General features: G+C 39.0%; 2 protein-coding genes across 2 annotated transcripts; one reads left to right on the top strand and one right to left on the bottom strand.

Annotated features, from left to right (window-relative positions):
- The first annotated feature begins 1,433 nt into the window (after positions 1 to 1,433).
- On the top strand, positions 1,434 to 12,868 carry ART4 (ADP-ribosyltransferase 4 (inactive) (Dombrock blood group)). Its single transcript, XM_081083788.1, has 3 exons — positions 1,434 to 1,858; positions 4,062 to 4,767; positions 12,084 to 12,868. The coding sequence occupies exons 1-3, from the start codon at positions 1,688 to 1,690 to the stop codon at positions 12,173 to 12,175; spliced, it is 969 nt and encodes a 322-aa protein (XP_080939914.1). The 5' UTR covers positions 1,434 to 1,687; the 3' UTR covers positions 12,176 to 12,868.
- On the bottom strand, positions 12,704 to 15,484 carry LOC308513621 (uncharacterized protein C12orf60; the record flags this gene model as incomplete). Its single annotated transcript, XM_081083789.1, has 1 exon — positions 12,704 to 15,484. One exon carries the CDS (start codon positions 15,482 to 15,484, stop codon positions 14,756 to 14,758), a length of 729 nt encoding a protein of 242 aa, XP_080939915.1. The 3' UTR covers positions 12,704 to 14,755.

The following is a 15,484-nucleotide window of genomic DNA, read 5'->3' on the forward strand; positions in this document are numbered from 1 at the left end:
TAGTACTAAGTTGAAATAAACTTTGGTAAAAAATAATAATTGTTTGTCTTTATTGAACAGATGTTGTTTTAAGGGTTATAAGTACATCAGAGCATTTAATGAGGTAGGTAGTGTCATTATCTCCACTTAGCATTTGAGGAACCTGAGGAACAGAGAGGTTAAGGGCCTCGCCCACTGTCAAACATTAAGGAGTAGTAGAGCCAGGAATTGAACTGAGATATTTCTCAAGAGTCCATGTTCTACTCACTAATCAATCTGCTTCTGAAACAGCATCATCCATGGACCCACCCCATATTTGATTGCATAGTAGCACTTATGGTGGAATGTTGTGCAGCCATAAAAATTAGGTTTTCAATAAGTATTAAATTATATGTATATACATTAAAATACTAAGGGAAAAAACAGTCTGCAAAATTGCATACCATATTATATCAGTCATAGAATGTGTGTGTGTGTGTGTGTGTGTGTGTGTGTGTGTGTGTAAAACCAAATCTAAATAATATCTTTCTCTAGGCTATGGGTTATGACTAATTCTGTTTTATAGATAGCCTGAACTTGTGTAATGGGACAGAACTACTGTGATCATCAAAACATTTAGATTAAAAAATATTTTAGGGTGGCCCTGCCAGGGTAGTTCAGTTGGTTAGAGCGTCCCTGCCAAGGTTGCAGGTTCGATCCTGGTCAGGGCGCATACAAGAATCAACCCATGAATGCATAAATAAGTGGAACAACAAATCCATGTTTTTCTCTCTCTCTCCCTCTCTCTCTAAAATCAATAAATAAATTAAAGGTGCTTTAAGAAATACCAGAATTTCCAAGAACAGGATTCAGTTTCCCTTTGCAGTAAAATAATGAGTCAGGGAGTGTGAATGGAAAAGATTTGCACGAAAAACAAAGATTGGGAATAGAGGAAGGATGTTCAGACCTGAAGGGAAATGCGTAGGAGAGACTGTTTATTGGAATACCACTGCTGGGTTAACTTAGCACTGGAGCCTGCTTTTGACTGGTGTCAGCTGTTCAGAGGCTGTCTTCTGACAGTTGTCAGGATTCACTACAGACTGAAGTAGTATGGATGGGGGGTCTGAAGACCTATGACCCCAACAAGTATAATTTCTGATTTGGAGAGGCACCATGGAAAAACAGCAAAGACAGCCCTCTTTGGGACAGTAACACTAAAAGGTTCTCTGCTTTCTGACAGCCACCTCTGGGCAGGGCCTATCAGCAGCACCAGATGGGGCCCATCTTGAGGTGACATCTTCCCAACCACCTGCACGAGCCAATCATATCACTCCCAGTGAAAGCCCGCGGCTCAGGATCATAACACTTGGCCCCAAACACTGTACGGTGTGTGCCTTCTGCCTCACTAGCAAGTTGAGGTTGAGCTGCAGAGCCTGACCTTCAACATTCCTTTCGAATTCCTCTGCATACAGGTCAGACAAGGGTTGGTTTTAGGGTTGCGGTTGTGGGGGTTTTTTTCCCCATCGGAAACTCCCAATTACTTTAGAACTCCTTCTTTAGTCAGATATTTCAGTTTTGCAACACAAAGTTGGAGCTGATCTCTTCCCTCATAAAAACTGCTAGTTGGTAGTGGTCAACAGAAGTCTTTGCATAAACATTAGCAAGGAAGGTTCTTGCTGAGACTCGCATAGAAAAGCCCAAAGGAAAAATCGGGAGAACTCGTTTCAGCATGAAGCTACAAGATGGAAGAAGTACATTTAACTCAAACAAATGCTGTCCCTTGACCAACAGATGCAGGAAGATTTTATTCCCAATAACTACAGTTCCTGCAACAGGAATCTGGCTCCTCCGAACACAGCTTCCTCTCCTGCTGCTGATTGCTGGCCTGCAGAGACCCACGGTGAGTTCCCAGGTCGGGCACAATTGAGGAGGTGGTCTCTGTCTGATTAATGCTCCAATAGAGCGTTCTCCTGGTGACTTCACAATGACCTTTCGGCACTGTGGGATTGGCACTGTGTTTCATTCAGACACAGTAAGTTTTGCTGGCGAAGAGTGTGGAAAACAAATTATTTGAAATTGTGAAATTCTTTAGTTTATAAACCTGACATGGATGCTAGAGGTATGGCATTATTTTCTGGGTTGTCCACAAAACTTAAGTAAAACTGCTTCTGTAGGACAAATAATGCAAAATTAACCAAGTCTATGTGGCTTTTGACTGTATCCTATGGATCAACTCAAAAGAAGTATTATAATTTAAAGTTCCACCTAAGGAAAAACAACCTAATATTAAAAAATAACAGACTACATATTTGACATCTAGTAATATAATAAAGTTTTAGAGTTTACCATAACAAGGGTTTGGCAAAATGTGATATTATTGATTTGTTATTGTTGTTTTGGCTTAAATAGATTCTCTAGATTTACTTGTAAAGTTGCTATACAGAGTTATTGGTTGAAATTATTTAAGCCGTCTTAAAAATTTTTTCTAATTTATAACAACTAGATGATTTAACATAAATAACAGTAAAAATACCAAATGGTATGTTATTTTTAGTTTCAGCCACAAATCTTTGGTATTGACTGGATGCAATTGTATCTCTTAATATATTCCTTAATGAGTACAGTTCATTAGAAAAGCATCATTCCTTTGTCAAGCAGGAAAAATCTTGGGATTTAGATCATTGAAATATGGCTCTCCGTGATGGGCTAATGGCACTTAGTGAAGTTGTATTCAAACTATAATCTTAGTTTAATATGCACTAGATATCAATAAGTAATATTCAATTGGTTCCCCATTAGAAAATGTGTTTTTCCCACTCCTGATTTCCAATAGGAGTGACTTTCCTAGGCACACTCCCGACCACTGTTCACTCTTTACTCACTACACTACTGGAGGTGGGAAAATTTACTTGATTGGTAATATAAGGAAGGAAAATTGGGTATGCTGAGTTTGACACTGCTTTTCTTCCTCCGGGGAGCTAGCCTGATGGCAAAGGCCAAGAGTTCTGTGTTTCTCTGTGAAAGGAATCATACCCGGGTAGGCTGCAATCCAGCACTATCTATAGCTGAATGGGCAAGTCTGCCTCACTCTGGGGTTTATTTCTAACAAGTCCACTTGCCATCAGATCTACAGATGTGAGCCCCAACATGACATGATTCTGTTATGCCCAGATTTCAAGATCCCCAAAAAACCACGTCAGGGAGCCAGTCCGATGCAAAAGCAGAGGGTCTCTTATACAAGCTCACTTGGTCCCCCCCTTGCCTCCATTACTGGGTGCAAGAGAGAGCCCCGAATCCCAAGAGAACAAAGAATTTATAGGGCTTGGGGTCGGGGGCAGGGTGCAGCTAGGGTCTGGTTACACAAAGACAGGGTGGTGGCCAGCATACTTTTGGCCTTGGGCTAGTTTCCCCCGCTTTCCCATTGGCCGAGATAAGGGCAGGCTGAGTAACTGATACACCCTGCGGCTTTTTCTTGGAAGAGGGGTTAAGGACACAGCCATCAGTCCTGCTCTGTCCTTTCAGATTCATAAATGAAAATGATATTTTAGCCTTTCAGATTTGCTCTCTTTTTTTCTCAATTTTTTTCAGAGCCTGAATAGGGGAGAGGGCTGTTATTACTGGGAATCCCCTGGAGGACCCAACTTTATTCATCACTTAAGTCTTTTATTAAATACACTTCAAAGGCTTAATATAGCTTTTAGGTATTTATAAAAAGAGATAGTTCTTAAAACACCCACGAAGAAATGTGAAGGGAGTCAGTAGATGAAATAGAAAGTAAAACTAAACTTTAAGGTTATTAATTGTTTTCTTCAACATACCCAATGTGCAAAAATAAAAAATACCATGATTTTGGTGAAACAAAGAAGATCACTTCCTCCATGGGGAGATGCGCATTTTTGAGCTCTCAGTGATATGTATCAAAACAAATTCAATCTCTAACACAGGTCACTGACACAGGAAGGACTGGAGCAGTGTAATGATTATACGTGAAACTTCAGCAAATACTGGTTTTGAGAAGACGGTCTTATAGAGTATAGAAAATCTGCTATCAGATTCATCATCTGATTGGAAAAATTATAATCAAGATTTTTCTTTTCTTATAGGCTGCAATTAAAATCAACTTTGACTTGGCACCAGATTCCTTTGACGATCAATACCAAGGCTGCAGCCAACAGGTCATGAAGGAGCTAAGTCAAGGGGATTATGTCGCAAAAGAAGTAGAAGCCCAGACAAATTATTACAAGATCTGGAATAATGCCCATTTAACCTGGCTGAACCGACCTAAAGCTCTCCCTAAGAATATGACGATCACACATGCTGTGGCCATCTTGGTTTACACATTGAACAACCATGTTCGCTCTGAATTCACTAGAGCCATGGCCAGTGCTGCCAGGTCTCCATGGCAGTATAAACATTCATTCCATTTCAAATACCTACATTACTACCTGACCTCAGCAATCCAGCTCCTGAGGAAAGGGATTGCCGTGAAGAATGACTCTCTGTGCTACCAGGTGCATCATGAGGCCGATTTCTACTTGAAAGCCTACATAGGTGCCACCCTTCGATTTGGCCAATTCCTGCCCACCTCCCTCCTAAGAAAAGAGGCACAGAAGTCTGGGAACCAAACTCTATTTACCATACTTACCTGCCTGGGTGCACCTGTACAAGACTTCTCTCTCAGGGAGGAGGTTCTGGTCCCTCCCTATGAGTTGTTTGAAGTTGTAAATATGAGCTACCACCCAAGAGGAAATTGGTTGCAACTGAGGTCAACTGGAAATCAGAGCACATATAACTGTCAGCTGCTAAAAGGTATTATTATTGATCTAAATTGAATTCACCCTTATCAGGATCACAGGCTATGATTCTTTTAAAGGCCAAGAACAGAGAAATCGGCCTTCTATAATGGCGGAACTGACAGATTAGAGGGGGGAGGGGGGGGGAATATGTCTGATTTATTGGTTTCTCCCCTCTTCTTTCTCCTTAACTACCGCTAGGAAAATATATTTCTGCAATGGCACTAAGATAGGGGGGCATTCTAGATGGGAGAGTAAACCTCTACTGGAAAAGATAGTTCATAAAATATAGCATCTTTTCCTTCTCCCTCAAACTCACTTTCTTGTTATGATCTTTTCATAAATAAGGAGTGCTACAAGTAAAGCAGGAGGTATGACTCATTCATCCACTCTTATCTATTGTCTGCTATGTTCCAGGAACTGGCCTAGTGGGCCCCAGGCAATATAAAAGGAATAAAGCAGAACTACTCTGCCAGGAAGATTTTAAGTTCAATGAGAAATGAAAATATGAACAAATATCTACACACAAAAGTACAAAGTTACGTACCCAATGTTCAAGCAATGGCTGTAGCTGCTCACTGTAGGAAGCTATCATTCTCTCTGGGGAACGTTGAGGAAGACTTCATAGTAGAGGACCACGGGGAATGGGGATTTTCAGTGAGAGAAGGAAGAGTCATTTCAAGCACAAAACAGTACATACTAAATCACAGAGATTTAGAACAGCCTAGTGACTTCAGGGAATCTCCAAAATTCTGGACGGCTGCAATGTAGGATGTGCAGGACATAGAAAAGGATTGGGAATAGAAAGAGTAGGAGAGTGAGTGGATCGGTAGAGTTCTGAGGGGGACCAACTATAAAACTCGTGTATTCCATGCCCAGGACTTTTGAACTACATGCTGTATGTAGGTAATGAGAAGTCACTAGAAGTTTTTATAGAATGGAGGGAGCATTATTTAGATCAATACTTTAGCAAGAGCTCTGATGATATTGGGGAAAATGAAGTGAAGCAGGAGGAATTAGAGTTACCACAATACCAAAAAAAATATTAAGCTCTTTTTTAGAAAAACACATGGCTGATTCCATTTTATCTTTGTGTGTTGCCAGCCATAGTCAATTCACAGAGTAATAGTTCTGTAGCAAACGCTGTGTCCTATTTGATTTAGGGGGAAGGGGAATGTTCTTATCCATATGTGCAGTTGTTTACTCTCTTTTTTAAAAAATGGCTTTATTTTTGAAAGTATTACAAATGTCCTCCTTATCTCCCCAAGAACCCGCCTTCAACCCACCCTCACCCCATCCCCAGACCTTCACCACACTATTGTCTGTGTCCATGGGTTATGCATATATGCATGTAAGTTCTTTGGTGAATCTCTCCCCACCCCCTATCCCCCAACCCCTGCACCCCCCGCCTTCCCTCAGAGATTTGTCAGTCTGTTCCATGCTTCCATGTCTCTGGATCTATTTCATTCATCAATTTACTTTGTTCATTATATTTTACATATGAATGACATCCTGTGATACTTGTCTTTCTAGCTTATTTCGCTTAGCATAATATTCTCCAAGTCCTTTCATGCTGTCTCAAAGGGTAAGAGTTCCTTCTTTTTACAGCTGCATAGTATTCCATAATGTAAATGTACCACAACTGTTTTATCCACTCATCTACTGATGAGCACTTAGACTGTTTCCAGATCTTAACTATTATATATTGTACTGCTATGAACATAGGGTGCATATATTCTTTCTGATGGGTGTTCCTGGATTCTTAGGATATATTCCCAGAAATAGGATTGCTGGGTCAAAAGGCAGTTCCATTTTTAATTTTTTGAGGAACTTCAATACTGTTTTTCACAGTGGCTGCATGTTGAGTGAGTTTCCTTCCACGTCCCGAGTGGAGGAGGGTTCGGTATCTGAAAGAGGAACCGCACAACAAATGAGAGAAAAAGGCACGAGATAATTTGGAAATGTTTGGGGAGCCAGGTGGGCAAGTCCAACTCAAGGAGAGAGACTTCCCCTGATGCTCGGGATGCTCCAACCTTTTATTTGGTCTGGGGTAGCCCTAGGGTAAGGAGGTTTCAATGACACACAGACTAGGTCGTAGGGAGGTTGCTTCAGCTATTTACATGATTAAAGGTAGGGAGGTTGCTTCAGCTACCATTATCTAGATTAACTGGGTGGGATCTAGATTAACTGCGTGGTACACAGCCCTGACCTTTGCTAGGGCTTCAAGGTTACTAACTTTTGGGGGTTCTCTGTCTATACTCAGCTAGTGAAGACAATAAATGGATTCCTGCATCTCCCCCTTATTTTTTCTTTAAAAAATCAAGTATCTGTAGACTAGAAATATAAGAACAAGTCCCAATTTCAAAGTCCAACAGTTCTGAGTCCAAATTTCAATTTCCAACAGTTCATGTGTACATGCCAGCAATGAAATGCTGGTTCTGGATGGTGGACAAATGGTGGTAATGCAGTTCCGGTCCTCTCTGGTTTGGTCCTGGGCACCCTGCAGCAACGCACAGCTGCTGACTGCTAGCATGGCAAGGCGTCTTCACCATCTCCATCTCTGAACTGTCTCTCCTGTCTTTGTGGCTGGGGCAATTTGGTCAATTTCTCTCTGGGATCTGTTGCAGGAATCCACATGGTCTTGAAGCTGTTCTCTGAAAGTATACAAACATATTCTCGACCAAAGGTTAATAAAAGAAACCTTACTTGGGGTTTTTTTCTTTAAAATGATCTTTCCCTGGCTTACCCTGGCATCATGTGTGTTATTCCTGGGTGTCTCACTATTAGCATTATAAACAAAAAAATTTTATCTAAATGTAATTTAGTTACAGGATCTATTTCCTTACATGGCATTTTTCCACTATATTTTTCCACTACCCCCCTTTTCTTATTTAATTAGGAGAATTTTTGGAAAATTTATAATGCAGTCTAGATAACTTTTTTGCACAAAAATATGACTGCTTTAGGTTCATAGCATGTTAAGCAATTTTACCATGAAATGAAAATTTTGGTTAATACTTTTTGAATAATTATTTCAAATTAGCCAAATTTAATTAATTGAAAACTTGACTTAAATAATTTGAAAACTATTTTGCTGTCAAATTTAATATTTTAACAATAATCTTAATTTACACTGTAAATATTAATGAAAAGGACCACTTTACATCCTTGTGAAGGCTCTGAGCATTCCTGTTGTTAGGCTAGGTTTAGACATAGGGTCTGGTAGCCAAGCCTCCGTTTATCTGGATTCTGATTTCAGCTGGACCAAATCTCTTTTGTTATTTGGTGTCTGATCTGGACTGGACATGGGAAGCAAGCAGCAGCCATGGGGACAGGAGACCTTCCTCAGAAGGGGCGAGTGTTCCAAGCCCCTGCACAATTGGTTTCTTCCTTTGTTAAGTTGCATGAATTCTTTATATATTTTGGAAATTAAACCCTTAACAGATGTATCATTGGCAAATATGTTCTCCCATACAGTGGGCTCTCTTTGCATTTTGTTGATTTTTTTGTGTGTGTGCATGTACATGTCCATGTTATACCAACACCATTTATTGAAGAGACTGTCTTGACTCCATTGTATGTTCTTGCCTCCTTTGTCAAGTATTAATTGAGCATAATGGCTTGGGTCAATTTCTGGGGTCTCTATTCTGTTCCATTGATCTATGTGTCTGTTCTTGTGCCAGTACCATGCAGTTTTGATTACAGTGGCTTTGTAGTATAACTTGATGTCTGGTATTGTGATTTCTTCAACTTTGTTCCCCTTTCTCAAGATTGTCATAAATATTCAAGGTCTTTTTTTGTTCCATATAAATTTTTGGAGTATTTGTTCTAGATCTGTGAAATATGCTGTTGGTATTTTAATGGAGATTGCATTGAATCTATAGATTACCTTGGGTAGTGTGAACATATGATGCTAATTCCACCCTCCACGAACATGGTATATTCTTCCACTTGTTTATATCTCTCACGGAAAACCCCCATTCCTACTTCAAGTTCCCTATAGTCCTCTACTAGGAAGTCTTCCTCGCTTTCTCCAGAGTGAATGAATAGCTTTCTGCAGTGAGCAGCTACAACCATTATTTAAACATCGGGTGTGTTACTTTGTACGTTTGTGTGCAGAGAAGGCTGCTCCATCCTTGGTTCCACTACTAAAAAATGGGGGGGGGGGGGGAGGGTTTTGATTAGCTTCAGAATACTTTCAGCTATTAACTGCATTGTGTTTTTCTCAATGAGTAAGCTATATCTGAGAATTTTCTTAAAGTCATTTCTGTCAATTGATAAATAATACTCTATTTACCCCAACATCCTAGAGCAGTATTGGATTGATCCATACATGAACAATGGGAGGAGGGAAGTGATGTGTTTTCTGGTCTGGGAGTCTTTCGCTGGGATGGACTGAGATCAATGTGCTGTAGGAGAAGAAAAATAATTTTCCCTCTACCCTTCTAAGTTCTTGGCTGAGACCCACCCCCTCCCACCATAATGAAAAGACAGATTAACAAGAAAAATAATAATTTTATACATACAGGAGCTCCATAAAAATATAAGACTCCAAGGTAGTTAGGCAATTGAAGTTTATAATGTTCTTGAGCTAAGGAAAAGAATGGGGGTCTGAGCTTCAAAAAGGAGGAAGACAATTCATAGGAAGATGAGAAGAGTAAATATTTGGTAAGCCAGTGTTTTCCCTGCCATTCAGATAAATCTGATATAAAAGGTTATCTCTGGTAGTAGCTCTCTTCCTCTGCAGGACCCTCTAAATTCTTTTAGGCAGTTAAGGAGGAGGTAAAAAGCTTTTCCTGAATCTGCTGGCCTTGATTGCCTTCAGCTCAAAATAATCATTATGCCAAAGAGGCTTATTTTGGGGTGACATGTTTTGCTTCCTGATTTTCTAGATAATTCCTATTGCCCACTTAAGTTTTCCCAGTCACCTGGACTGTGTGATTCACCTCAGCTTAGAGAACTCACCAATGGTGTTCTGGAGTACTTACATCCAATTCCTCATGAAACTGGAATCATCTCAGGAGACTGTTTCTTGTCCTTTTCTTTTTTTTTTATTTTTTTTACTAGCGAGCCATAAGCTAGTCAATGTCCCAAAAAGTCCCTATGAGCCAGTAACTTATGCTTCCTCTCCAGTTCCCTCTTAACTTGGAAGATATGATATTTGAAAGCCAACATAAACACATTTAAAACTAACCAGCCAGGATACTGTAATTCTCCCAATAAAGAGACAATAGATTAAACAGTATTCCAGCCCTTCAATGTATTTCAAAATTGGTTCAGTTAACTTGCAACTGCAGTTCTCAAGTTCAAAGAGTTCCCATGAATCTGTTGCTTTCAGAGAGTTGAGGGGTCAAATTAGTAGCATAATATAATTAGGGAGTGAATTTGCAAAAGAAAAACTGTTTAAGACATTCTAAACTAATAGCTTTCCCTTCTAATTCTTCTCTCCTCACATGGCCTATACTGGTTACTATAGAAACAGATGTTTTCAGGCCCATGGAAAGACTCAAAGTATTTGGCAAGCTAGTGTATGTTAACTATTTGCCCTTAAGTGTTGCTTTTTCAGCAAAATAATCTGTGCCAAAAATCTGTAGACACACAAATACATACTCTGTTCTGTATCACTGAATTCACAAAGGAGAGGGATTTATTTGTTAAAATGTTTAACATAATCAAAATTCTTAAGCATGTTTCTAGAAAAAAATATAGTCAATTGTAGTTGCTAGCAGTGAAAACATGGGCAAATGGCTTAGTCTGTGCCTGTTTCTTACAGGTAAAATAGAAATGATTTTTTAAATAAAACCCACCTTATTTGATTCTGAGGAGTAAATACACTCAGAATAGTATCTAAGTACTCAAAATGTTTTCACTACTATTACCATTATCATTATTATTATTTATTTTATTTTATTAACTTCCTGTTTCCTGCTTTCTTTTACTCTGGGTTTTAATTTTCTCAAATTAGTTTTACCTATTTTGGCATCACATTCACCTTGAAGTAGAATGTCTATCTCAGACAATTGGATGAAAGAATGAGCATGTAATTGAATGAATCTAAGAGAGCACATGGCGTGGAAAAAAATAGACTTCTGGCCCTAAATGGTTTGGCTCAGTGGATAGAGCGTTGGCCTATGGACTGAAGGGTCTCAAGTTCAATTTTGGCCAAGGGTACATGCCCAGGTTGTGGGCTCAGTCCCCAGTAGGGAGCATGTAAGAGGCAGCCAATCAATGATTCTCATCATTGATGTTTGGATCTCTCTCCCTCTCTCTTCCTCTCTGAAATCAATAAAAATATTTTTTTAAAAAAAGAAAATAGACTTCTGAGCCAGTAAAACTGGGCATATGTTAGTAGATATGTAAATGACAAAGTCTGAGCCTGTCCATTTATAAAATGGAGGCATTGCTTGCCTAGAGGAAATGTTGATAGCAACAAACACAACTGAAAAACTCCAGGAAAGTATTGTGGATATGGAAGTGGGATAGTAGTTCAATGGAGCAAATGTGTGCTTCAGTAATATTTACAGTAAGAATAGAAACAAAGGGTTATTGGTGGGGCTCCCCATTTGTCCCCATCTATTACCAGTGGAAGTAGAGTTCTTGCGATGTCACAAGAAAAGGTATTTCCTGAGACTGGCATGGGAGGATGAATGGATCTTTATTTCCACAAAATTAAACCCCTGGGTTTCCAATATCCCTCTACCCCACCTTGGAAAAAGTTCAGTCTTGTCTTCAGCAGGTCGAGAATTAAGGGCACTGCCCAGGGTCTCCTCTCCATATTAAAACACAGTTCAGTCTAGCAACTGGCTAGCTTAGCTTGTGTTCCCAGCTGCAGTCCACCACATTTGGGGTCTTCAAATTTCTGTGTCACAGTTGTACTCAACAAAATATGAGGATAATGCAAATAACTACCTCAAAGGATTGTTGTGAGGATTGAGTTTATTTATAGCAAGTGCTTAAAACAGATTCTAACACAGAATAAATTACTTAATCAATGTTAGCTTTCATAATGGTGATGAAGATGATAATTAAGATGGGGGTGATGGGGATGCTGATAATAATAATAAAGATAGAAAACCAGGAGATCTCTACCACCAACCAGCTTGGTAACTTGAAATAAATGTATTAATAAATGGTGCCTCTTTCATCATCTGCGAAATATGTAAGCTGAGTTCTGTTAATTATAAATATCTGAGAATACTTTTTTCAAAGTAGCTAACTTTGAATACTTTTATTATAAATTTTCTAAGTTAAAAAATTGAATCAAAGAAGAAATTAGGTAATTTTTTTCAATCTCTGCTACCTAAAATATCTCTCTTTTGTTTGTTTTTACAGCTTCCAGCAAAAAGTGCATCCCTGCTCCTGTAGTTATTGCTGCTCTCTCCTTTTTGACCATTGTCACCATCTCTTTAAAAAGTGGAGTATAGCCCTAACCAGCTTGGCTCAGTGGATAGAGCGTCAGCCTGCAGACTCAAGGGTCCCAGGTTCGATTCCGGTCAAGGGCATGTACCTTGGTTGCAGGCACATACCTAGGAGGGAGTGTGAAGGAGGCAGCTAATCGATGTTTCTCTCTCATTGATGTTTCTAACTCTCTACTTCTCTCCCTTCCTCTCTGTAAAAATCAATAAAATATATTTTTTAAAAAGTGGAGTATAAAGGAACTTTGTCATTTTGCTTTTCTTGTACCCTTTGGCTTTATTCCAGTCAAGGTACCCTGTATATCCTTGCAGAATAACTCTGTGTCCCCCACCCCCATCAGCTAATGCAGAGCTGACTCAGACCACTGCCTTTGAGTGGACCAGTAACTCAGTATGTTCCTTCTCCATGGACACAGAGATCGTGCTGGAGTAGAAAATGACACAATCAGAGTTTATGAGATAAATTTGGGACACTTCTTTGGCTTTGGGAATTGGATGGGCCTTTTTTGTTTGTTTGTTTGTTGTTTTTTTGAGTGGAGATTAATACCTCCCTGAGAATGGAGCTAACACAGTAAAGGAAGAACTAAGAAATGAAAAAAACTGAGTCCGGATGAGAGTGAACAAGACCCGAGATCCAACTGTTCCTGAAATTGCATACTGTAGGCTTTTCATTATATAAATCAATAAACTATATTTTTGCTTAAATAATTTGAATTAAACTTTTTATTTCAAGCAATTGGAGGAGTTGTGATGAATATAAGGATACTCCCTTATTTTTATTCCGTAGTCCCATTCATTTCCACGTGGATCCCCCCAGCTGTTGAAACATTCTGAGACACAAACTACAACCAAGAGGAGGGAATGAAACCCAGGACACAGACAGGTTCCAAAAAAGCAGCAAAGTGAGAGCAGCACCTCCCTACTCCCATTTATATATATGTATTTTTGAGGGGAGAATAGCAAATGAATCAGCTCAAGATTTTCCTCAATATAGGACACCAATTAACGGATATCTATTGCAAATGAACGAGGTTTCAGCTTTGGAGCTGAGACAAAATGCAGAATTCATGTATTAAAATGCATGCTTTTTCCAAGCCCTCTAAACCCTGGAAATAGTCAAAATCTCCTTTACCCTCACCACTGGATATTGTGATGGTCTTATTGTTAGGGAGCAAGGAAAGAATGCCTTAGTTAAGATTACAGTGGTAATTACAATGACAGCCTTGGCTTTGGAGCTGACAAAAGTGCAACTTTCTTGGCTGGGCTAACAAAAGTGCAACTTTCAAGCAGCCATAAGTAAGGAGGTTATCTTGGTGGAGTGACTGCATAGAAGACTAAAAAGTACATAGAATACCTTCTTCTTCCCTCTTCATCAAAAGCTCGCAAGTAATTTCTTTCCCTTTCAGTTTCTCATGTTTCAGCCTCTTTTTTAAAATATATTTTTATTGATTTCAGAGAGGAGAGGAAGAAAGAGATAGAAACAACAATGATGAGGGAGAATCACTGATTGGCTGCCTCCTGGATGCCCCACACTGGGGATCAAGCTCACAACCTGGGCATTTGCCTTGACCAGGAATCCAACCCTGACCTCCAGGTTCATAGGTTGATACTCAACCACTGAGCCACACCAGCCAGGCTTTTTTTTTTTTTTTAACAGAGTACAGAGACATTTTCTTTTTAAAGGAGAAAATAAGGTTTACATTTTCAATGAGGAAATGTTTAAGTAAAGAAAATAACTTAAGCATTTTCCCTCAAAAAGAAAATTCCAACAAATAACTAGAGTTAATAATTGCTTTTCTTATTCTCAACAAAGTTCCTGTTAGTTGTCAAGTGAAATAGGGCAATCTTGAGAGCATAAATTCATTTATAACACATGAGAGCCGAAGACTTTATGGTAGATAAATGGACTTATCTAACTTTTCTTTCCCGCTACAAGCACATCTCAGTGTCATGGTAATTTCATTGTGGAAGATTAGATCACCTCCAATTTTCAGCCTTTAATATAGGCTAATCATAAGACCTCAGTAGGTTACCAATGAAAACAAATCATAAACTCTAATGTTATTCATGTAATAAAATTCTATTACTTCTCATAAAAAATATTGATTAGTCCCTGAGGTATATAGAAATTGGTATATGAGTGACAAAAATGCAGAGGGTTACTTTATATGCTTCCTAATTCTGAACATCGTTTCTGCCAGATTATCTATTGATAATGTTTATATTTACCTGGACTTTGCACTGTAGTAACTAGGAATAGAATTACTAAGAGTGAAAATTATTTTAAGGTTATTTAGATCATTCTTTAAGATGATGTAAAATGTTTAGAAACATCCTCAACTGTAATATTACATTGATTTTTTTTAACAATAAATTGTTTTTAGTAATACCATTTCAAGTGGGCTTTTTTTATTATTTTTATTTGACTAAAGCAAACTTGAAGTAAATTGTTTGCCAAGTGACTACTCTTTGCACCAATGTCCCAATAGACCACATGTCTGGCATCAAAGATCTAAAAATGTGCTATGAAAACTCACAGGATTTTGAACTCATTTTCTGCCAGAAATTAGCACTTCTGTTGCACTTCTACTAGTCATTGACTTTCTTAACCCCATAAGCACTAACTTCCATCGTCTGTATGGCCTTTTGGAGGATCTCTAAGGTTGGCCTCATATTTTTAACAATTTGCTCCAACTGTTCTGCGGCTGACTCAATGGTATTCTTCGCATTCGCAATTCTTAGTGCATTCTGCAACTTTTTCACAGTGTCTACTGTAGTGGTTGTGGATGGACCTGCCCTTGGGCTTTGCTCAGATGTGGTAGCATCTGATTGCCCTTTCGTGTCTTGTCTATAGAAGTCACTTAATTGAAGACTCATGATGGGATGCATCAGCAAGAGTGAAAGAGCAGATTCCAAATTCGCAAGGGTGTTACCACTACTTATCAGAGAGACAATGAATGGTATATTGCCTTGTGCTACCTTTTGTCTGTATGACGACGGCAACTCTTTTGCATTATCCGTACTCTTCTCTGTGCCCATCACTGCTGCAATCTTGGAAAATAAAGGTTGCTTTGGCACGTTGTCATCCTTGGCCTTCACTACAGATTGCATCTCTCTAAAAATTCTGACCATTTGTTCAAAGACTTCCTTAACGTAACTATCTTCTTTCACAGCCATTGTGATAATCTTAGAATTCATACAGCTATTAAACAATTCGGTGAGTGTGTTCGTGAAGGAAGCAAAATCTTGAATGGAAAGAAAGAATGCTTTGGCAGCTTGAACCAGCCTCTCTTCATCCTTTTCTGTCTTTGAAGACAT

Source organism: Myotis nattereri (genome assembly GCF_964212035.1).
Source record: "Myotis nattereri genome assembly, chromosome: 2".
Classification (NCBI taxonomy): Eukaryota; Metazoa; Chordata; class Mammalia; order Chiroptera; family Vespertilionidae; genus Myotis; species Myotis nattereri.